Here is a 24,243-nt window from a genome sequence, read left to right as displayed (position 1 = left end):
AACCATACTGGTGAATGCCAGTTGGAACGGCTGTTATTGGAAATAGGACTTGAAGAGGAAAAAAAGAAGTTAGATGTCTACCGTGTCTACCATGCAATTGGAATACGATGACCAGAATAATGGAACTTTGGGCGTTCATAGCTTCTGTAAAAAACTAATAAGCAACAGTTTGTGATAGCGTTTGGATCTTATTCCCGTCGAACGAAGTACAGACCAATAACACTAGTTTACAAAATAAAACGAATGTCTTGAACTTCTATCAATGATCAACATTTTTGATGCATAATTATGTACTGATATCAAGATCGTGCTTCAATAAAATTTAAATAAAACATTATGTTTCGAACCTCTGAACATAATTTATGCATAAAATTAGTGAGATTCAAGATATTGATTTGTCTTTATTAAAGAGACTTTCAGCCCTTGGCTGGCTCGTCTCTACCCAGGCCCGTGCACAGAAGTGGCGCCAAGGGAGGGGTTTTTCCCAATTTCGGCAAAAGGCGGAGGGCGCCTAGTGTAAGAAGCGTCGGTGATGGGGAGGGTTTAACCCCCAACCACCCCCCCCCCCTTGTGCACGGCCTTGTCTCTACCTATAATTCAAGATATTGGCCAATCTCCTTAAACTCGAGCGAAATTTCTAAAGAAAAAAATGAAGATTTATATTTTTTCAGAAAGAAAAAAAATCAAACAAAAAATTCTATCTCAAGGTATTTTTAAATAGATATTAGATGTTAGCCAGTTACAGTAAAAATGTAAGATCAATCGGAGCAAGGAACTTTGTCTCAATCCACCAAAAGTTGAAACAGCGCGGTGTGTGTTGATCTGCGATTCACAGGAGTTTCCTCTAGTAAGCCGAGTACCGATAAGCGGAAAACCAAGAAAGTGCTTCTTGTTTAAGATGAATGTGTAGTGAGGCAACGTCAAACACAACTTCGAGCGCTGTCGTGGGAGCACATCCTTTGGAGATGGCCTAATTTTGATTGGATCGTTCTCACTTCGCTCTTCTGCCACCACACAAGTCATCCATAGGCCAATATTGGACGAACAACAGTTGTGTAAATCCATTTGATATACTTGGGTTTTAGACCCCAAGTTGTACCAAAGATACGCCAGCATTGCCCGAAGGCCATACAAGCTTTCTTGATTCTGAACTCAAAGTGAGGTGTCCAGGAAAGCTTGGAATCAAGAATGACTCCAACGTAATTTACCTGTTCAGCCATATCGATTTCAGAATCAATGAGATACAAATGTCGAACGCCATTACGGTTTTGCCTTTCCGTAAAAAGAACAATAAATGTTTTACTCGGATGAACCAAAAGGTCATGCTGGGTGACACCAACCCTCAACTACCTGAAGAGCGCTTTGCAACAGGTTGAAAAGGGTGCTGAATCACATTCCAACTAACGTTGTTAGGTAGTCATCGGCAAAACCCCTAAGTAGGAAAACCGCAATGATTGAGTTGACTCAATAACGTATCTGCTACGAGATTCCACAAAAGCGCTGACAAGACTCCCCCTTGGGGCATCCACACTCAATTTTCTCAATTTTCTATTATTCAATTTTCTAATCGCTGTTCGACGCAATGCCGAGAAGATATGTCGGTTTTTGAGCATTTGGCGTGTTGGTTGTGGAAAGGCATGTTGGTTCACATGAAGAGGCATGTTGGCCAGATGAACATCACGGATGTGATGACCCACAATGCTTTCTAAGCATTTCAGAAGAAAAGAGATCAAACTGAAAGAGTTCCATTGCATCTTCATACGGCGCACGACCCACTTTCGGAATAAACTTCACAGTAATATCCCGCCAAGATTTGGAAATATACTCTGTAAAAAACTGCTAACAAGTTTTTTTTTTCAAAACATGTTTGAAATAATAAAATCTTTTTAAAGAGAAATGGGATAAACCCCTTCTGCCCCAGAAGATTTGAAAGGATCCACTCAATCGATTCTATAGTTGCAATACTCCGAGCCGAAGCTAGGCAACCATAACTACAAAAAAAGACATCAGATTCATCCGAAGATGTAATATCCACACATCCAGGGAAGTGTGTGCTGAATAAGCATTCCAGAACTTCCTCATCAGAAGTACAGTGTGCAATGACTTGTTTGAAAGCATCCGTAAGCGGTAAATAAACCGAACAATAGACGTATTTCCTGTTGAGGTTTCCAACGCATGCATCAATTGTGACAGCACATGCATCTCTGGTGGTTAATTCAGCGACGAGTGCAGCAACGATAGCGTTGATGATAAGCACACAGGCTCGAGGCATGACACGCGAGTTTGCCATTTCATTTTTACCGGAAGTAGCAAACCATGGGTTCACTTCACAGGGTTTCCTAGATAGAAACTTTCCTCACAAAAGTAAGGTTCTTGGACTAAGGCCACTTGGGCTGTACCAGTACAAGTCTGCAAAGAATGATCGTTGCTGTTCTTTTAAGCTGAAGATTGATCTGAGCTACCCTAATCGAAGCCACTACCCAAATTAGGCAAGATTAAGCAATAAAACTAGAGAGGTAACGATTGAAAAACGCCAAAGACGAGGATACACAGAATACACTGTGTAAATCGCATATTGCGAAACCATATAGGTGACAATTTAAACTAATTAATAACATTTTTAAATTCACTCACTACCACAGTCATAGAACACTGTGCTAAGAAGCCCCCGTTGGGATGTATCGTAAATAATAAGAAGAAGAACGGATGGGTCATATTAACCTCGCTGAAGTGTTAACGTTAAAGCTAATAGGGGGATTCACTTAACAGCGTAAACTGATTAAACTGATTAAAAGTCGCGATCACCAAGGCAATCTTTGATTATTTCACTCGCAAAATCATGAAACATTTCAAATAATCAGAAAATCATGGCTAACGCAGCAATTTAATCTGTTCAGTGAGTACCCCTAATGTTTAACTAAGTAAGTGGTCCAATTAAACGGTCTTATGACAGATTCTCAAAAGGCATTTGCTCGAATGAGATGACCGAAAGGAAAAATAGTCGCATTCCTAGAAGAAACAACCTATGATGTACAAAAACAAAAGAGAAAGAATCGTCATTTAGTTTATTCAAATGCTTTTTTGTCAAGTACAGCCTTACTTTTACCAAAAGTTGAGAATGGAGAATCTTAGGATAATTTCTCCAACAATTCTCCAAAGAAGTATAATTTCGCTAGGAATTGTTGCACAATATACTGAAAATTTTAATGGCAACATTTTCAAAAATTCCAACTAGGAGTCCTCAATGAATTTCATTAGGAATTTATCCCAGTAATTACAGGAATTCATAAACAGAATTTCCTCCAAAATTTCAATTGGAATTCTTCCAGATGCCTACTGTTTTAGGAATTCCACTAGGAACTTCTTTCAGTAATTTTTGTGGTAATTCCTCTAGTGATTTCACTTGGAACTACTCCAAGGATTTATCTAGAAATTTCTCAAGGGATTGCTCTGAGTATTCCTCCATGGATTTCTCTAGGAATTCTTCCAGGGATTCTTCTACTAATTCCTGCAGAGTTTCCTCTAGGAATTCCTCCTGGGATTCCTCTAGGAATTCCTCCAGTAATTTTTCTTGGGACTCGTCCATGGATTTCTCTACGAAGTTTTTTTAAAAGGAGTCCACTGGGAATTTCTCCAAGATCTCCTCTAAGAATTTCTCTAGGAATTCTAAAAGTATTCTTCTACTCATTCCTCTTCATACACGGATTACTCTAGGAATACATACAGAGATTCCTCTAGGAATTCCTTCAGGGATTCCTCTGGGAATTACTTCAGGGATTCCTCTAGAAATTCCTCCAGGGATTGCTCTAGGAATTCCTGCAGAAATTGTTCTAGGAATCCCTCCAGGAATTCCTCTGGGAATTCCTCCAGGAATTCTTCTACGAATTTCTTCAGGAATTCCTCCAGGGATTCCTCCATGAATTGCTCCAAGAATTTCCCGAGGGATATCCCTTCAGGAATTCCTCCATGGATTGCTGTAGGAATTCCTCTGGGAACTCCTCCAGGGATTCCTCTGGGAATTCCTTCAGGGATTCCTCTGGGAATTCCTCCAGGGATTCCTCTGGGAATTCCTCTGGGAACTCCTCCAAGGATACCTCTAGGAATTCTTCTAGGGATTTCTCCGGGAATTCCTCCAGAGATTCCTTTAGGAATTCTTCCAAGGATTCCTCTAGGAATTCCTCAAAGGATTTCTCCTGTGATTCCTCTACGAATTCCTCCAGGGATTCCTCCAGATATTCTTCCATAATTTCTCATGGAATTCCTTCAGGTATTCCTCTAGAAGTTCCCCCAGGGATTCCTCTAGATTCCTCAAGATTCTTCCAGACCTCTCTAGAAATACCATTAGGAATTCCTCCAGTTATTTCTCTTGGGACTCCTTCATGGATTTCTCTAGGATTTTTTTGGAATAAGTCCACCGGGAATTTCTCCAGGATCTCCTCCAAGAATTTCTCTAGGAATTCTTACTAGTATTCTTCTGCTCGTTTCTCCAAAGTTTCCTCCAAGAATTCAAACACGGATTCCTCTAGGAATTCATACAGAGATTCCTCTAGGAATTCCTTCAGAAATTTCTCTAGGAATTCCTTCAGGGATTTCTCTAAGAATTCCTTCAGGAATTCCTCCAGAAATTTCTCTAGGAATCCCTCCAGAAATTTCTCTAGGAATCCCTCCAGGAATTCCTCTGGGAATTCCTTCAGGGATTCCTCCATGAAATGCTCCAGGAATTTCCCGAGGGATTGCTCTGGATATCCCTTCAGGAGTTCCTCCATGGATTGCTGTAAGAATTCCTCTGGAAACTCATCCAGGGATTCCTCTGGGAATTCCTTCAGGGATTCCTCTGGGAATTCCTTCAGGGATTCCTCTGGGAATTCCTCTAAGAATTCCTCTGGGAACTCCTCCAAGGATACCTCTGGGAATTCTTCTAGGGATTTTTCCGGGAATTCCTCCAGATTCCTTTAGGAATTCCTCAAAGAATTTCTTTTGGGATTCCTCTACGAATACCTCCAAGGATTCCTCCAGATATTCTTCCATTAATTTCTCATGGAATTCCTTCAGGTAATCCTCTAGAAGTTCCTCCAGGTTCCTCTAGGAATTCCTCCAGATTCCTCTATATTCTTCTAGACCTCTCTAGAAATTCCTCTAGGAATTCCTCCAGGGATTGCTCTGGGAATTAATTCAGGGATTCCTCATAAAATTCTTTCAGGTATTGCTCTAGGAATTCCTTCACGGATTCCTCTAGAAATATCTTCAGGGGCTATTTTATGCATATTTTACTGTGCTCGAATCTTGTTCAATACTTCATAAAATAAGTATTATATATAATTGTAATTGAATTTATTAATCATACGTAAACCATCTTGTACATTCATCGGGTAAAGAAAAATATACTATTGTAAAATCTAGCCCAGGAGTCATAAAACTGGGCGCCCTGTCTTGCACCAACACATCCGGAGAATATCGCATTTTGACAGAACGCAAACATCACGGGGGAGAAAAACATGACAGTGGCAAAGAATGCAGCCTCGGTAATGTCCATCAGTAACTGAACTTTTCCTTTCGGAGGAACTTCTAGCCAAGTCCAACTGACTTACATAATCAATATTGTCGTAATTGTTATCATCTCTCCGTTTGAAGCCAATGCAGTAACAATAAAACCCCCACAATGACGATAAAAGCATAAAAAATTCTTACCAACTCAACACATACACAGGAAACCGAGGGCAGCAAAAATCGGCCAACACTACTCCACACGGAACTGGGCGACGACTGCTGTCCTGTCCACTGTATTCCAGTTGGAATCCTCCGCAAGGCCGCCCTTGTAGTAATCCTGTGTCAGCCAAACCAGAGCAACCTGCACAATCTACAGGATTATCACGCAAAATTACATCCGAAAACTCCTAATGCTTCTTCTTCGCACACTGGGCAAAAATCAGCCAAAAGTAGCACTTTCTCCCGTTTTTTTTTGCTCCTTTCTCACCACTCTTTTCCTTCACCACCCCACACAACACTCCACACAAAAATCATCAGCCGCAGCAGAAATTTTTAACCAACACACTGCACGACGACGGTCAACTTTGCAACTTCCCTCTCGCTCTGGCGCACTGCACTTGCCGCTGGCCACGTCCTGCTCTTTCCTTCAGCAACACCCCACCGCGCGACGGACGACCCACGACATCGATGATGAAGACGATTCACCACAATCTTTTTTTTTTTCGTTTCGCTGCCAGCAAAATTTTGTCGGAATTTCGCGACGCGACCACCGGATCCGGACACTTTCGCACTTGTCGGAAACCTACCTGCTTCGGGATTTGTGGGAAAGAATGTCCACACTTCCGTGCTTCCACGCGAAACGGACTTTTTTTTTTGGATTTTGGTCAGCAGTCGGAGCTGATGAAGCAAGAATTTTTGAGGCGGCGGTGACGACGATGACGAGCAGCAACGGCAAAAGCAGTTTGCATTTCGATTCACCGACGATGACTGACTGATCGGCTTGCCTTTTCTCGCTTGCGTGCGAAGCCGCGGAGCGAGGAGGCGATGGCCCCACGCTAGGAATGATGCACACATCCGTGCATGCACACGAAAGTATATTTACTTATTTTTGTGCTGGGTTTACTCTGGTGTTAAACGCAAAACTGTCTTATATTAAATATTACATTTACATATAAGACATATGAATAAAAGCTCTCATCGTTGGTGGGTCGATGATCGTTTTGCCATGGTAAATTTAAAAACATTTTTATACTTGTCATTACTGCAAGCCACCTTTCAGTGTACCAGCTTTTTTTTTTTAATTCGCCTTGACGGAGGCTCTCTGAGAGAATAGGGTCCTAAAATTAAAGACGAAATCTCGCTTATATTGAATAATACGATCAAGCATGGTATTCAAATCGGAATTGTACTTTACTCGAACTTTAAAAACAAAGGAATAATGAGAAAATTCGAAATAAGTAAAATGGTAAATAGTTCTACTTTGACATTTGAGGTCAACCTTGTGTGACTGACCTCGACATTTTTCGCACTGGGATTTCAAAAATGTTCCTATCTGACATACACGGTGAAAAAAAATCACTCAAAGTATGTGTTATAAGCTAGGGACGAGACAAAAGGCTAAAAAAATAAAAATTATATATCTTCAACTACGTTTAATAAAAACGTCAAAAAATGAGTAAATATGTACTCTTGAACCATATATTATGGTTTAAAACAAGAATCCCGATAGGACTTTAGGAGCCTATTGCGCTTGCGTGAAAACAATTTTTTTAACATGGGAAAGGATAGGAGCTGCATTTTCAAATGCTTCTAATTCTTTATAGAAATTTTTTCAAGCAAAACGTTCTTAATGTTATCGAATGAGATTTTGATACGCTATATTATAGACATAACATTGTGATTTAAAAACTTTTTTCTAAAACCAGTTATAATGTAGCTAATTGAAAGTATATTGCAAAACATTAACACTTTTTTCAATCTGAAGTCCCTAAAATATTTTAGAAGCATTTGAAAATGCAGCTCCTATCCTTTCCCATGTTGAAAAAAATTGATTTCACGCACAGCGCAATTCTCTCAGAGAGCCTCCGTCAAGGCGAATTCTTACAGGAGCTGTTCAGGGAATTCTTCCAAGCGTCCTTCCTTTTACATAGGATCTCCCGGAAGAAAAATCGGAAGAATTTCCGAATGCACTTCCTAAAGTTCATGGAGGAGCTTTGTGAGAATTCCCTGAGAAACTGAGATTTCTCGACGAAAATTCCAGTACAATAGGCCATATGAATAAAGCTTAGTAAATACTCTTTACTCAGATCTCTGTGAAGTTTCACAGAGATTTGCTCCACGGCTTCACATAGATTTAGTAAAGAGTATTTACTCAACTTTATTCAAACGGCCTAATATCCAGTACCATTTTCGAAAGAACTGTGAGCATAATCTTTCTAACTGGTTGCACTGCCTGTCATCTAACCAACCCGGATAAAAAATATAGCGCATTTAGTTCACCACTGGACTATCGCACTAGTTTTCACGAGTGCGAAAACGCAAATAAGGGGCTGTCCATAAACCACGTGGTCATTGGGGGGGGATGGTTCGGCCAATGACCATTTTGTATGGACAAATAAAAAAATTTGTATGGACTAATGACCACGCGGGGGGGGGGGGGGGGGGGGGGGTGGGTTGAAAAGTCCCAAAAAAATGACCACGTGGTTTATGGACAGTAGTGTGGGACACGCTTGTATAGAAAAAATAAATCCTCGCTCCAGTCGACTTTTTAGATCCCATTTAGGTTCCATATGAACTGTACAAAATTTCGGCGCAATCGGTGAAACTATAATTTAGCGCAAGCGGTTCAAAGTTTGCATAGGATTTACTATGGGAAAAGTTACACCTTCAAACAAAAAATTCCAGAGGTCGCCCTTTGTCTCCTTAATTCAAATCGATCAACGCTTATTGTAGAAATAACATTTATGAAACTTTCCTTCGAAGACCGCAAAACGATTGGATGCTTGTGGAAAAAGTTATTGATTTATTACCGATTAGTGATCCAACGAACGGCTTTTTGTTTTATTTTATCAGCAGCAGCAGTGTTTGCACCATTTCATTGCATAAATGGAGAATTGAACATCTCACCATACAAAAATCCAGCTCACTACTTTCAATCTAGTACTTCACTGATTGCCTCCTATTGTTTTGAAATTGTTTTCTAATGTGAACAACAACATACTGTTTGTACTGTTTTTACAATGAAGTCAATGGTTTGAGTATTGTTTTCTATTGTGATACAGAAAATGCTTATGTTTACAAATTGTATTAAACAGTGAAATGCACGGTAAACGTATTGTATAGGACAGATCGGTGAAGTACTAGATTTGTAGTAATGAGCTGAATTTTAGTATGGTGAGAAGGTTAATTCTCCGTTTCTGCAATGAAATGGTGCAAAAAGTGTGGGTATTATGATTCCTTGCCTAATTTGATGCTGTTTGAGCAAAACTTTGGACAACAGTGTTGTTGTTTTCTCTATTTCTTGCAGCATAAACAACAAAGTTATCCAAAGTTTTGCTCAAACAGCATCAAATTAGGCAAGGAATCATAAAACCCACGCTTTTTGCACCATTTGATTGCAGAAACGGAGGATTGACCTTCTCACCATACTAAAATTCAGCTCATTACTACAAATCTAGTACTACACCGAACGTGCCCCATTGAGTAGTGATTTTATTGCTGGTCCCACATTCGATTCAATGGTTTGGGAATTGTTTTCTACTGTAATACAGAAGATTCTTATGTTTTTATTGTGTTCTTAACAGTGAAATGTACGGTAAACGCATTGTATTAGTAGTGACTTTATTACTGGCTCCACGTTAGATTCAATTGTTTTGGAATTATTTTCTATTGTGATACAGAACATAATATTTTTGTTGAAAGTGTATAAATGTTACAATCGAGCTCTCCTCGTATCAAGACAACATATATAAATTGTTATACCATGATCATTGATGTGACATCGAACTATAGGGCACTGCACTGTTTTGATTTTGTATGGGATTTTGACATTTCGTGGCCTTGTTGTTTACAAAATTTCTGTGAGAGTGAAAGAGAAGGAGAGAATTTCATGCAGTGCCCTATTGTATATTTATGTTTACGTTCAGAATAAATTAGTCGTTTGTGTACAGTGGAATCGCACGGTTGCTGTTTTACTCGATCCGTAAACCCCGTTGTTCCTCTCTCGGTCCGTGTTTTTTATGTCCACTGGAAGCTACTCTCAACAGGTTTTGGGCTCAGCTATGGACGAGAGAGTGAAAATCGCCGCGTTCGACGGTTCCGGCTTCCACAACTGGAAGTTCCGGATCGAAACCGTCCTTGATACTTACGATCTACTTGATTGCGTCCGCCGGGAGATTGCCGAGATAGAAGAACTACGCGCAGTGGCTACCGATACCGTGGAAATAAAGTCGGAGAAGAAAAAGCTGATGGTGGCACGGGTAGCTGCAGAGAAAAAGTGCAAAGCGATAGTTGTTTCGGCCATCGCTGATAATCAGTTGGAGCTGGTGAAAGATTGTGCGACTCCGAAACGGATATGGGACCAGTGCTGAAAAAATCATTTCGTCACATCTAAATTGAATCACCTACAGCTTATTTTAGAAGCTGAACCTGAGAATAGGGTATATGAAAAACTTGTGCGGCTAGCTCGGTTCTGTAAGAAAGTCACGGAAAAATCGCAACTTTTTTAATATTAAAGGTAAATGTCACGGACTACCTTCGAAAAATCCCAATGATATTCACGGTGAATATCATTTGGCATTTTTCAAATGTAGTCCGTGACATTTACCTTAAATATTGGAAAAATAGCGGTTTTTCCGTGACTTTCTCACAGAACTGGTCTAGCCGCACAAGTTTTTCATATACCATATTCTCAGGTTCAGCTTCTAAAATGAGCTGTAGGTGATTGAATTTAGATATGACGAAATGAAATTTTCAGCACTGTATGGGACACACTGAAGGCTGTGTTTGAACGTCGTGGTGTTGCCGGGCAACTGTTTATAAGAAAACAGCTCCTAACATTAAAGTATGTAGAGGGAGTCGGCGATGGTTTGTCGGAACATTTGCTCAAATTTGATGGTCTCATTCGCGAGTTGAAGGAAAGTGGTGCGGTAGTGGAAGATGCCGACGCGATTTGCCATTTGTTATTGACGCTACCGCCATCGTTTGACCCGGTGGTTACGGCAATCGAGACACTGCCCACTGGTGTGACAATGGCATTCGTCAAAAAAGCAATTGCTGGATGTGGAAATGAAGAGGCAGAATCTGTCGGTTCCGGATTGTGACATTCAGGATGTAGCTATGGCAAGTCGGCATGTGTGGCACAGGATAAAGTGCTTTAGATGTGGCAAACTAGGACACAAACAATCCAACTGCCGTATGCCAGTGGTTCCCAATCAGAATGACAATGGAAAGGTGAGAAATCGCAATAATAAACCCGACATAGTGATTGAAGAAGACAGTGATTCTGATCGTGCAGATGTTTGTTTCCTGGCATCGAAAGAAGAAGAACTAGTGAAAATGCAGTGGTTCCTGGATTCTGGCGCGACGGACCACATGGTAAAGGACTCTCGTTACTTCAGTCAAATGCGTCGTTTGGATCGGCCGGTGGAAGTGATAGTGGCGAATGGAGAGAAACTTGTAGCGGAATACTGTGGAGATATTTTTCTGTATGCGGTTGTCGGAGGCAAGACCAAGAAGTGCGTAGCAAAGGATGTGCTGTACCTCCCTGGACTCAGCTGCAACCTGTTCTCCGTTAATCGAGTAGCGAGATCAGGTTTGCAGGTAAGATTCGTCGGTGACAAAGCGGAAATAACGAAGGATGGAAGTGTAATGGCCGTAGGACAATACACTGGAAAACTTTATGGGCTGGATATGCTGTGCAAGTGTAGGAAAAGCAATGTGGGAGCAGCTGTTGGCACCACGGCATCTCGGAGGTGGTGAAGTTGAGGATTTTGAGGAACGCTTTGACGATTTTTATTTAGAAGACGTGACCGTTTGGTTTAAAGAAGATAAGTTGTTTTGGACAGATAGAAATTAGTTGAGTTTGTATTTGTAACGTGAAAGAGTAAAAGTTGTACTTGAGAATGTATTGTAATTTTTGTTGTTGTTCGAGATTTTTTGTATTACTGTTGAACCGCAAGAAGTAGTTTTAGAGACGGTGATCTGAAATGTTTGAAGTGATAAACTGAACTTGGAAACACAAGTTATCGATTTTTCTGTAGACTGTGATACGTCGGTCGTCGACTTGAGAGGGAGTGTTGAAAGTGTATAAATGTTACAATCGAGCTCTCCTCGTATCAAGACAACATATATAAATTGTTATACCATGATCATTGATGTGACATCGAACTATAGGATACTGCAAGATGACGTCACGAAGCCGTGCACTGACAGTTCAGCGAGCTTGTTTACATGGACTTAGTCTCTGGCGGAGTTCCGGTAAAACTGTTTTTCGATACAATTTCAGTAAAACGGTTATTAGACGATTAGTTTTGTACTAGTAGAGTTGAATATAATCGATATTTCCGTATCATAATGGTTTCGGGACGGAAAACGTAAATATAATTTTCACCGCTCGTTAAAAATTCTAACACCTTGTAAACAAGCTCGCTGAACTGTCAGACAAAGTGAGGTTAGATCAGGTGCTTGCAGTACCCTATTGTATATTTATGTTTACGTTCAGAATAAATTAGTCGTTTGTGTACAGTGGAATCGCACGGTTGCTGTTTTACTCGATCCGTAAACCCCGTTGTTCCTCTCTCGGTCCGTGTTTTTTATGTCCACTGGAAGCTACTCTCAACAATTTTTACATTCAATCCAATGGTTTGGAATTGTTTTCTATTGTGAATCAGAAAATTCTTGAACTGCTTGAACAAATCCTGAACGAAGCGAAACTAAACTATCATTATATGCATTTGGACTAGAAGCTTGTATATTTTAGGTTACATTTCAAAAACACAGATCGAACAATTATCTAATATTTGGATCAATCATGTCGTAAATCGAGTAATGTTTAATTGCATTAATGATTGAAGAAATGTGTGATGAACGGATGTTACATTGCGTGCGGGATGGTGTTTTCGGTTCGGAAGTGGAAAATTAGGAGAAATTGTGTTTGATACGGTTACGGGAGTGTGAAGTGTTTTCAGATACGACACTAACCAAACCGTCTTTTGTTCAGTTCGAATATGTCTAAGTAAACAAACAGTTGATCGTAAAATTTATCGCGTTCTCTTGCCTAGAAACCTCCGAAAACCAGCATGAACTCCTAACACAATTTCCAGTGAAACTTTCGGAAGAATTATATTCAAATGAACGTCTGGAAGAAACCTCGAAGAAATTCCTAAAAGAATTCACGGTGGAACTTCCCGAAAAAATCCTGAAGAAACTTTTGAATAAATTAAACTAAACTAAACTAAACCGAATACCTTCTGAATAAACCTACCGAGTTAGAAGAATTTCTGCAGTAACTTCGGAGAAAAAATCAGGAGGGCTTTCGGATCATTTATGAACTTGTTCCCGAAGCAACTTGCGCATAGATTTTCAAAGAAGCTTGTAGAGAAATTCACAGTGGAATTTCTGTAGGAATTCCCTGTAGAACTCTTTGAGGAATTCCCAGTGCAAATCCTAGAGAAATTCTCGATGAAACTCCTAATATTCACAGTGGAATTTCTGTAGGAATTCCCAGTGGAACCCAGTGGAAATTAGTCTATGGTGGAACTCCTTGAGGGTTTCCCAGTGCAAATCCTAGAGAAATTCTCGATGAAACTCCTCTCAGTGGAACTTATTATAGAAGAATTCCTAGTGGAACTTTTTGAGTCGTTTCAGAACTCTCAATCAAATTACTTCGGGCCGCTGTGCGGGAAGTCCTTCATGATTTTCACCTGGAGATTTTTCTGGTTATTTCTTCAGAAGTTTCTCCGGAAATTTTATCAGGACTTTCAGGAACATGTTTTCCCTTGGGGAGACCCTCAAGAATATTCGTGAAGATTGGATTTTTAAAGCTTTCCAAGAATTTCCCCACATCCCAGGAGAAGAAAAAATCCCTGTTGTGACTCCTAGAAGAATCATCGGGATCTCCGGGAAAACCTATGGCAGATCTTGAAAAAATCCAGTAGAAATCCCATGTGTAACTCCTGGAGAAATTTTCTGTGCAACTCTCAAAATGATTCCTGCTATTGCTTCATGAGCAGCTTCTGCAAAAACTTCTGAAAGGTTTCACGGAGAAATATCAGGAGACATTTCGGAGCAACTCCTAGAAGAAATTTCTGGGGAACTCCATATCCTTTTCTAACCTGAAAATTCGCATTTTTCCGTTCCTAACCATCGCTAACCGCTGCTAACTGAGCAGCAGTTAGACGCGGTTAACGACGGTTAACAACGGATAAATGCGGATTTTTATGGTTAACAAAGGAAGTGTCATTCCCCTTGAGGAACCCCCGAAAAAAAATGTCAGAGGTACTTGTGGAAGAATTACCGGAAAAGAATTCCGGGAGGAGTATCTACTGTAAGTCCAGAAGTAACTCCTGAATAAGACCTTGTAAAACTTTTGGACAAATTCGCGGTTGAGCTCCTTGAAAAATTCCGGTGGAGTTTCTGGCAATGTTCCCAGTGGAACTCCTGCAGGAATACCCGGTGCAACTTCGATGAATCACGAAAGAATTCCCGTTGGAACTTCTAACAGGATTTCCGGTTGTGCTCCGTAAGAAACTCTCGATGGGACTTCTGGAAAAATTCTTCGGTGAACTACAACAGGACTCTCTGGTGTAACTTCTGGAAAATTCTCGGTAGAACTCTTAGAGAAACTCCCTGTTGAACTTCTGGAAAAAATATCTGTGGAACTCCTACTGGAATTTCTCGGAGGAGCTTCTAGAGGAGTTCCCAATGGAGCTCCAAGAAAAAAAACAGTGGAAAGCATAGAATTCAGTAACAAATTTTGAAAACGACGTATAATCAATGGTGTAGCATTGATTTTACGTCGATTTCAAAATTTGTTACTGAATTTTAGTTTGAGTAGGAATTCCTGGTGAAACCCCGGAACTCCAGGTGAAATTTTCGGAAGAATTACCAGAAAAGCTTCCGAAGGAATTTCTCGAGTATTTTTCGAAGTAACTTTTGAAGGAATACCCGGAGCAACTTTTCGAGGAATTTACAGGTGAACTCTTCGGAAATAGAACTACGATAGCAATTCCCAGAAGAACTTATTGAAAAATTCTCGAATTCTCAGTGAAATTTTTGGAGAAACTTTCGGGAAACTCCCGAAGAAACTCTTGGAATGATTCCCGGAGGAACTCGTGGAGTAATTTCCTGAGGAACTCCTGGTATATTTTCACTTGTAGGAATTCCCAAATAAACTCCTGGAGGGATTCTCGAGGAAATTCGAGCAATTATCGGGAAAATTCCCGGAGAAACTCTTGGAGAAATACCCGGAGGAAATTCTAGAGCGATTCCCGAAGGAAATCCTGGAACAATTCCCGGTGGATCTCCTGGAGAAATTCCTGGAAGAACTCTCGGAGAAATTTCCGGAGGAACTCTTTAAGCAATTCCCGGATCAATTCTTGAAGAATGTACTGGAGCAATTCCCGAAAAATGGAAAAATTGCTGAAGAAATTCCTTGAAAATTTTCCGGAGGAATTCCTGGAGCAATTTCCAGAAGAACTCCTGGAGCAATTCTCGAATGATATCATGGAGAATTTCGCGGAGTAATTTCCGAAGGAACTTTTGGAGCATTAAATGGGGTAGTGGTAATTCCTCGAGGAACTTTTGCAGGAATTTCCGGAGGACCTGCTGAAGCTATTTCCGGTAGAATTCCTGGAGCAATTCTCAGAGAAACTCCTTGACAAATTCCCAAAGGAATTCCTGGAGCATTTCCCGGAGGATCCCCTGGAGGAATTTCCGGAGTAAATCCTGGAGTAATTCATTGAAGTGATTCATTTCAGGTTCTTGTCATATTCAAATGATCCATTTCCTATTTACTTCACATTCAAGTGATTCAGATCAGATTCACTTCATACACAGAGAACAGACATCCAAGTCCAGTTCCAAAGCTGTGTAAGGAACACAAGTGGCAACATCGTGGCGCTGCTATCGCGAAGTTACCACGCTGTTGTCGGTGGTGAATATTAAACTGATCTAGATATGCGTACTCACCACTGACTGTAGCAACTTGCCGCATAGGTGACGCTAGTGTTGTCAACACTAAAAAAATGAATCCTTACACAGCTTTCGAGAAAATTTTCTATGGGGTGATACACAAATTATGTCACGCAAAAATCGACCATTTTCAACCCCCCTCCCCCCTATGTCACACTTTATGTATTAGACCTTATTTTTTTTTGTATGGGTCGTCACGTTATGCAAAACCCCCACTCCCCCCTAAAAGCGTGACGTAATTTGTGCATGGTCCCAGGCTTGGACAATGGATGTTAAAGAATCCTGGAACAGTTTCCCAACTAGTCACCAACATTTTGAGGAAATTTGGATCATCTACCAAACGAAATGTTCGATAGGCTCTACATAACGTACCACCAGGCCGTCAAGGATTGTCGGATGAATGGAAAAGTTCGAACATGGATTGTACCTAGCGAACGATCGCTATCAACATATATCGTAAACCCTTACGAAATTATCGTCACCACAACTTGCAAGCTGTATACCCTCACCAGATGGTTTGAACGCCAATCGCTTCACAGTGAGATGATGTCCACATCTGCAATTAAAAATAGAGAAAAATTAATAATGTATAGTACTCAGTGCAAAACAAGAAAGCCAACTAACGATTCATCGATGGTCGCCAACAACTTCCAGTCCTGCTGTAGTACTCCGTACAACTGTATTGTACCCTTTTCCAGTCCAACGGCCACCATGTACCGATCGTCTTCCACCTTCCTCGTGCCGAAAGCCACAGCGGTCACGGACTCTCCCTTCAATTCCAACACACTGCATGCTCCGTACTTCCCCGCATCTTTCCGATCCCACAGAACTACCTTCCCGTCGCGCGATCCAGAAGCGAAGTGCACCGAATCGTGCGACCAATCGCAGCACCAAATGATCCGACCGTGCACGCTGGTGTGCTTGTCCGTATGGGTCACCAGCTGGAAATCACATCCTTCTACGTCCGGCGATCTATTCTCAAACACGGACAGCGTTCGATCGCGGGAAACGGCCAGCAAAGATCGGTTATCCGGCGAAAAGGCCAGTTGGGTAACCGTAAGCTGGTGCGCTTCCAGCTTCTGGAGAATTTTCCAGTTGGTCGTGTTCCAGATGAGAATGCGAGCGTGCTCCAGCGAAGTTGCCCTACTGGCTGATGCCAGGAAGCGTCCGTCCCGCGTCGAAGCCAGAGCGTAGATTTCATACCCATGGCCGTACAGTTTCTGCATCTCGGGCCAGAGGGTGTTCTGCATGAGGGTTTCCTCGGCCGGAGGCGATTCCAGTTTAATGGGGACGAAGTAGTGCTCCGGATAGATATCCTTCACGTGTTTGGTAGTAGCGCCTTCCGCTTCGACGTTGTAGACAGCTTTATTGGACAGGCCAAGCGATGGCACCGAGGCACCCTTCGGTGTGGCTGTAACGAGAAAATGGAAACCATGTAGCTATTGCTGAATACCCGTACGTACAGGTACATGTGCGGAATACCAGCTTTTGACAAACCCTTCTTACACACGAACGATACGGCAAGCCTAGACAGTAGTGTTACGATAAACGGAAATACTGAAGCCGCGCAATACGAAGGCGCATCATCAGCCAACGAAGACTATTTAGGCTGCAAAACGGTGAGTCGATAAGGAGAGCGTCCAACATAGCTCTGGTCCTCACAAGTTCCTACTTCATGCTTCCACGGGTCAAGCGATGACAAAGATCGCCAGTTAAGAGTTGCATGCTTAGCTGATTGTGTAGCCTGGGTCCTTCTGACTTCAACTAGATTGAGGAGGTACGTCTCGAGCGTCTTTTCACCAAGGAGGTGCGGCTCAAACAGCGTCTTTTCTGGCATCCAGCGGCTGAGTAAGAAACGCTGCACCACGCCCAGCTAGACCCATCAGCGTGGTCGTCAATGGTAGAAGATTCCAAAAACAGGGACCGAATTCTAGACCGCCCGATAGGTAGGAGATTGTCCGCATCACGACGGTTGAAAACCGAACGGACTCAATCTATACCAAAACTTCCGCATGACATTTTTGAGTTTAGCAAAGCCATCTTGACTAGGAAACCTTGACCGATTGAACCCTTGAAAAAGGTCCCATACGGACCGAAACGTCGGGAAAAATCATAAACTAGTGTTTTCGATTCCCCAAAAGACTGCAAAGCCAACATTCCGAAGCAGAGGTTTACGGCAAGGTGATGGTCTTTCGTGCTTGCTGTTCAACATTGCCTTAATAGGTGTAATAAGGAGAGCGGGGATAAACACGAGTGGGACGATTTTCACGAAGTCCGTTCAGCTGCTTGGTTTCGCTGATGATATTGATATTATTGCTCGTAAATTTGAGACGATGGCGGAAACGTACATCCGACTAAAAAGTGAAGCCAGGCAAATCGGATTAGTCATTAATGTATCGAAGACAAATTACATGATGATAAAAAGCTCCAGGAAAGAATCACCGCGAACGCCACACCGAATTTCTACCGACGGTGATGAAATCGAGGCGGTTGATGAATTCGTGTACTTGGGCGCACTGGTGACCGCCGACAACGACACCAGCAGAGAAATTCAGAGACGCATTGTGGCAGGAAATCGAGCTTACTTTGGACTCGAGCAGAACTCTACGATCGAATAAAGTTCGCCGTAACACGAAATTAACTAAAACGCTGATTAGATCGGTAGTCCTCTATGGGCACGAAACATGGACCCTACGTGCAGAAGACCAACACGCCCTTGGAGTTTTCGAACGGAAGGTGTTGCGTACCATCTACGGCGGAGTGCAAATTAAAGACGGGACTTGGAGAAGGCGAATGAACCACGAGCTGTATCAGCTGCTGAGAGAACCAACCATCGTCCATACCGCGAAAATCGGGAGGCTACGGTGGGCGGGTCACGTCATCAGGATGTCGGATAGCAACCCGACTAAAATGGTTCTCGAGAGTCATCCGACCGGTACAAGAAGACGTGGAGCGCAGCGAGCTAGGTGGGTCGACCAAGTGGAGGACGATCTGCGGACCCTACGCAGAGTGCGGGACTATGTACAGCGCAGAGGCCACTCAGGCCTTAGTCTGACCGACTAATAAGATAAGTTCAGTGCAGTTTAGATGTGGGATGCAGACATAAGACTTACTTTTCAAAATGTGCTCCCCTTCCGGATCGTCCTCAATTTCGCACAGCTGCCGCAGATTGTCCACAAAATTTGCCGGAGCCTGGAATATCCTCACGATTTTCTCTTCCGCGCCGCTGGCAAACCGGTACCTCGACAACAGAGACAAACACTGCATATCGTGACCGTGAACCTGCGGCCGTGCGAGCTCATGCCACGTAACGGCCTCGTCGTCTGCTCCCAAGGACCGAGGCCACGGGGCATGTATCCTAGTGGTCTGATCAGCCGACACTGTCACGACGAACCGGCCCTCCGGATCCCACGTCAAGTCCCGTACGGCTTCGAAGTGTCCTCCGACGATTGTGCCGGGTTTCCAAACGCCTCCATTGGCCGCGTCCTGTTGCCACAGATGGAGACTACCTAATGGGAACAAGAAACGGAAAAAAATTGTGAAATCTAGATCGAAAACTAGGTACCTACCTATTGTTTTAATGAAGGGAGGCCACTTACCTTGAAATCCATGACCGATGAAAGCTTTCCCATCCGGTGCAAACTTTCCTCCGTAGAATCCCAGCGAAGCACCTCCTACCTCGCCCACGCGAACGCTTTCAAACCACACCCCGGACTCCGAAGGGGTCCAAACCGTCAGGGTCTTATCGATCGAACTGGACAGCAGATTCAGCTTGTCTTCTTGCCGGATGAAGTGCGCCCCATAGACCCATCCTTCGTGACCCTGAAGTACCGATTCCAAAGCCAGGGCATAATGGAATTGCTGCCCCTCGGCTGTAACGCTGAACACCCGCTCCTCCAGTACAATGTCCTCATCGGCGGAAAATTCCTCAAACGATCTTTGAGCTCGTACCTGTTCGCGTGGGGAAATCCTCCAGAGTCGAATGAAACTGTCCTGGGAAGCACTGGCCAGCAGCACGTCCGCACCTTCCCGGATGGAATCCAACCCTCTGACCCAATCCGTATGACCTCTCAGCTTCTCTACCAAAACGTACTGCTCCTCTTCCTTTGCGTACAGATGGATCAGATCATTGTCCATCGCGCAGGCAAGCATCACACTTTCACATCCCGGCAGCTGGAAGAACTTCAATGCGAAACAGTATCCGCTCTTCAGGTCTATCGTCTGGATGCAAGCGAACTCCTCGCCACCAAACTTCCACAGTTTAATGGTACTATCCGCCGATCCCGTTGCCACTACCAACAAACCCTCCGCCGTGTAGACTCCTTCCACCTGTGTCACTCCTTTAGTGTGCCCCTTCAACGTGCACCACCAAGGTTTATGCGGATCCAGGCTGTTCCAGAGTATACAGCTAGAATCATCCGAACCGGATATAAGGTCGATCGCACCCTCTGCCGAAACCGGTACATCGCGGAGCTTTTTCACCGTGTTGACACGAGCCTTGTGGCCACTCAGAGTACGGACAATTTTAGCCGATCCGTGGAACTGCAACACAGAAAAGATTGGAAAAAAACTCATGATTCCTTTCAATGTGAAATTCAAGCGATGATAATTAGGTATTATCTTACCTTTGGATCGAATACAGCTATCGAGTGACAGGCGGCATAGTAAATCAACCCATCTTGTCCCCAGTCCAGGGCTTCCGTTGTGCGGTTGCAGGCTACCGATGTGTAGCGGTTTTTGATCTCGATCATCTGGGACGGAGTTTATTATCAGAATTGCGGCAGAATGAAATCAATGTTGTAGCTAGAACAATAATTGTTCTATTTTTTCAATTAGTTATTGAATTATTGATAAAACCCGATAAAACTAATCCAGAGAACAAGAAAATAATGCCTCTGGTCGATCAGCACATGCATCAATTTGATTGATGCACCAAGCGGTAAGAAGAAGAATTTTGACATCCAAGCGGTGTGCCGTTTACATGCATCGACCAATCAGCGACGAGGATCTAATCGACGGCACACCGCTTGGAGGGCCCCCTGATTTTGGCCTACTCTGAACTGTTATACACTTATCGTTTAGCTGTCATTTGTGTCTGCTACACGCAATTTCGTTGGTGTTAGTGCAATGAGAGTCTAATGAAGGTGTGGAAGAGACACTTCGTGTGCGTGAGATCCGTGTTTGGTGCAAAACATGTCACTACTACAAGCAAAGCGAGCTCCCATAAGAACGCGTGTCAAATAGTGACGTCACTATTTGTGTTTACATTTTTCTTTGCTTACTAATACATAGCCATCTCTTCTTCTTCCCCACCTGTAATATACTCTCATTGGTGTTAATGAGATCGTGCGAGAGCAGAACGTGCATCTTCGATTTTCAAAACAATCCGATTTCAACGGTCGCAAGAGGTTGCAAGATTTTTGTATTCTTTCGATTGTTCCGCGGTAAATAATAGTGAATAGTAATTATTACGGTGAAAAATTGAGAACGATAACGTGAGGAGTAGTAATCCTACATTATGTAGAGGATTTCTAGTGAGGAGTGGCCAAGAACGCAGGAAACCAAGAAGGTCAACCAACCAACCAAGAAGGAAACCAACAGTTACTGGCCTAGATGTACAACCCGGACACGAATAAGGGCGATCCGGATTCGAGCCGGAAGTTTCAGGAAGATTTCGAGGTGAGGCGCCTTACATACAAAGTATTTAGTTAAGAACAAACGTCTTGAAATCCCGCTTCAAGAGTGCATGAGAACTTAAAACGCACAAATCTCAAGAAGCAAGCGTCAAACAACAGCGTATTTTATTCTCCGTCAAATTGCACATTTCGGCAAATCATCCGAAGGTTCGATTCCTAGTCGATGATATCACCCATCAAGCTGAGGAAGAAATGGTAAGTCGGATTTAACATTCTATAAAGTTGAGTGAAAACTAAATCATTGGCTATTTTCAGAAAGATAACGAGTGCGAGTTCAAGCACCGACAACGAGTCAAGCTGGCTAGAATGCTGGTGGAGTGCAATCCACGGGTATATCTAGCTGGTGAAAGCCGTAAAGAACAAAGTTTTGGCATCGGGCGGATAACACAGCAGGGTGAAATACCGTTCTCTGCTGGAGGATCCTTCGGTCGGCGGTCGAACGAAGTCAGGCAAAAATACCCAACGTATCGGAGCATCGAAAATCCTCCGTGGCAGCTGACAAAATGCCTAGAAAGATGAAACACCCGAAGGTCGCAAGAGCAGGAAGAGGAAATCGGTGGTGGTGTATCCGGCGCAGGGTGATGAGGACACAGTCTAGCTCGAACCACCAGTGTAAATGAATGGGGGCTATGAAAACATGACTAAAGAGACTGCTCTGGAGGAGACCCCAATGACGTCATGCTGGAGGAAGAACCGACTGCCCAATTGACCGATAAAATTGGGGCAAAAATCGTCTGATAGTGCCAAGTGCCCATTCTACATAGGGAGTATGCTTTTCCAAGGAGTTTCGGACCTGGTGTAGGCAAGCGGACAGGAAAGTTGTCCATCGTTTCTTTACGAAAAAACTAGATCACATCTCGTACGGGGCAGTCCGCATAGGAGTTCGGATGTTTTCGCATTGGTTGTTCCTGTGACGACGTGTACAAGATGATGGAATTTGACATTAATGATATAAGAGCAAACAAGCAATCCGGATCGGATCCATTTTCCTGGACTACTTACGGTAAGACATTCAAAAAAAAACTCATATTCCTGCTATGCCTTGCTTCCAAATGAAGTAAATCATTCGTATATTAGGTACATATCGAAGTGCATACATAGTTGTTTTGTATCAATGTTATCCACAATCGTCCAATTCTTTTTGAGTTGCTCGAATGGATCTCATTAAGCCGGCATTGTTTTGTTTTTTGCTTCATGATGCTTCGGCATAATTGTTAATGGAAGAATTCCTGAATGGATCAAACAAAACTCCTGAAGTGAAAATATACTGCCCCCACTCGCATAACAGTATCATCTTTGCTGGGTTTCCTATTCATATGAGACTGTTTTGCAAAAAATGTTTGCTGAAAACTCGGGCTAAATTTTCAGAAAAATAGGGAAACTCTCGTGGAGCTCTATCCGATTTCTTAGAGGACGGGACCAAACGGGATAATCGTTGAAGAAATTGTAAGCATTGTTTTCGAAATATCTCAAATTCTTTGTTCGGAAATCTGTTGAGCAGAACTTTATATGTCATTTACGCCAGAAATTGCATCTTAAAGCGCTGATTCGTGTTCGAAGGGAATTGGTCACGAACTTTCTACGGTGATTGCCATTTGAACTGCCATTTATGGAATTCCTCCCTCGGAATATTTTCTAAGATTTAGCCAGGAATGGCTTCGGAGATTAGTCCAGAGATTGCTCCAGGAAATATTTCGGGAATTTGCTGGGATTCCTCCCTGGGCTTGGACTATATCTTCCATGAAGATAAGAAGCTAAGGTGCGTAGAATAAAAGCAATGCAAATTTAGACAAATGTTTTATTGGAAGAAAACTATAAGGTTGTCGAATGTCTGATGTTCGAACACGAATGAGGGATAATTTCTGTCACACCGTTGGCCAGCGTCGTCAAGATGCAGTGTGGCCATATCAAATTGCAGCGCACCGCATCACTCCCCTTCCTTGGAAAAAGCTTACTGAATCCTGAACCGCACGTGATTTTTGTAATCCTGTCAGAGGAGCAAACAGGATCTTTGATGATGTAAGCTGGTTTCACTCGGTCGATCGAAACTGTTACCGATTTATTTCTGATTTTGATGGTGAAGGTTTTTGCAATTCTCGACCTCATAAGGACCGAGAAAGGAGGGTATTACTCTAGGAGTTTGCCGGGCATTTCTCCAGAAGTTCCCCAGGTATTCCTCCAGAAGTTTTTCGGGTATTCCTCCACTAGTTTCTCGGGAATTCTCCAAGGAGTTCTTCGTGAATTCCTCCAGGCGTTTCTTGGGAAATACTTCTGGAGTTCCCCGGATATTAAACAATTGCTCCAGGATTTCCCCGGAAATATTTGCAGGAGCTCCTCGGAAACCCCTCCTGGAGTTCCTCGGGAATTGCTGCAGCAGTTCCTCGAGAATTTCTTCAGAAGTTCTGCAGAAATATTTGCATGAGTTCATCGGCAATATCCCCAAAAGTTCCTCGGGAATTCCTCCAGGAGTTCCTTAAAAATTTCTCCGGGAGTTCCTCAAGAGTTTTCTCGAGGATCAACCCAGTAGTTCCTCAGAAATTCTTCCAGCAGTTTCAAGTTGCTCCAGAAAATCCTCCGGAATTCCTCCAGGAGTCACTTGGATTTTTTCCGGGTGTTTTTTAGGAATTTCTCAAGAATTTCCTCGAGGATTTATCCAGGAGTTCCCGGTAATTTTTCTCTAGGAGTTCTTCGGGAAGTTCTCTGTGAGTTCATTGGGAATTCATCCAGGAGTTCCACGGGTTTCCTGGCAATTATCTATTTATGCTAATATGTATCGATAATTCCTCCAGGAGTTTTTCGGGAATTTCTCCGAAAGTTTCACGGGTTTCCTGAAAATATGCTCAGGAGTTCCTCGGCTATACTCCCACTA

The 24,243-nt window shown here is 42.7% G+C and overlaps 2 protein-coding genes and 2 long non-coding RNA genes across 5 annotated transcripts in view; 2 read left to right on the top strand and 2 right to left on the bottom strand.

The window, feature by feature from the left end:
• The window catches only part of LOC109397339 (ADP-ribosylation factor 6), a 96,693-nt gene extending 90,202 nt beyond the window's left edge, over window positions 1–6,491 (bottom strand). For both annotated transcript variants that reach the window (XM_029869906.2, XM_029869907.2), the window contains exon 1: window positions 5,689–6,491. The gene's annotated coding sequence lies outside the window, so the exon portion shown is untranslated. The remainder of the gene's footprint in view (window positions 1–5,688) is intronic.
• Window positions 1–24,243, top strand: part of LOC134288561 (uncharacterized) — a 74,177-nt gene that overhangs the window by 33,421 nt on the left and 16,513 nt on the right. The window lies entirely within an intron of this gene.
• On the bottom strand, window positions 16,098–20,613 carry LOC109397364 (elongator complex protein 2). The gene is made up of 5 exons (XM_029869908.2): window positions 20,304–20,613; window positions 19,278–20,220; window positions 18,792–19,187; window positions 16,303–17,089; window positions 16,098–16,234 (listed from the first exon to the last, which is right to left on the bottom strand). The coding sequence occupies exons 1-5, from the start codon at window positions 20,427–20,429 to the stop codon at window positions 16,123–16,125; spliced, it is 2,364 nt and encodes a 787-aa protein (XP_029725768.1). The 5' UTR covers window positions 20,430–20,613; the 3' UTR covers window positions 16,098–16,122.
• On the top strand, window positions 21,024–22,092 carry LOC109403376 (uncharacterized). The gene is made up of 2 exons (XR_009998021.1): window positions 21,024–21,569; window positions 21,630–22,092. It is a non-coding gene; the product is annotated as an uncharacterized LOC109403376 (long non-coding RNA).

This window comes from Aedes albopictus, chromosome 2 (assembly GCF_035046485.1).
Source record: "Aedes albopictus strain Foshan chromosome 2, AalbF5, whole genome shotgun sequence".
NCBI classification, from domain to species: Eukaryota; Metazoa; Arthropoda; class Insecta; order Diptera; family Culicidae; genus Aedes; species Aedes albopictus.
This window is presented reverse-complemented; position numbering and strand designations above follow the sequence as displayed.

What these genes read in the sequence shown, in the direction of transcription:
- LOC109397364 (XM_029869908.2), bottom strand. Translation starts at nt 20,429, where the DNA reads ATGATCGAGATCAAAAACCGCTACACATCGGTAGCCTGCAACCGCACA. An exon ending in TAGCTGTATTCGATCCAAAG is followed by an intron (nt 20,221 to 20,303) that starts GTAAGATAATAC and finishes TCTGTGTTGCAG; the next exon opens with TTCCACGGATCGGCTAAAAT. An exon ending in TTGGCGACCATCGATGAATC is followed by an intron (nt 16,235 to 16,302) that starts GTTAGTTGGCTT and finishes TTTTAATTGCAG; the next exon opens with ATGTGGACATCATCTCACTG.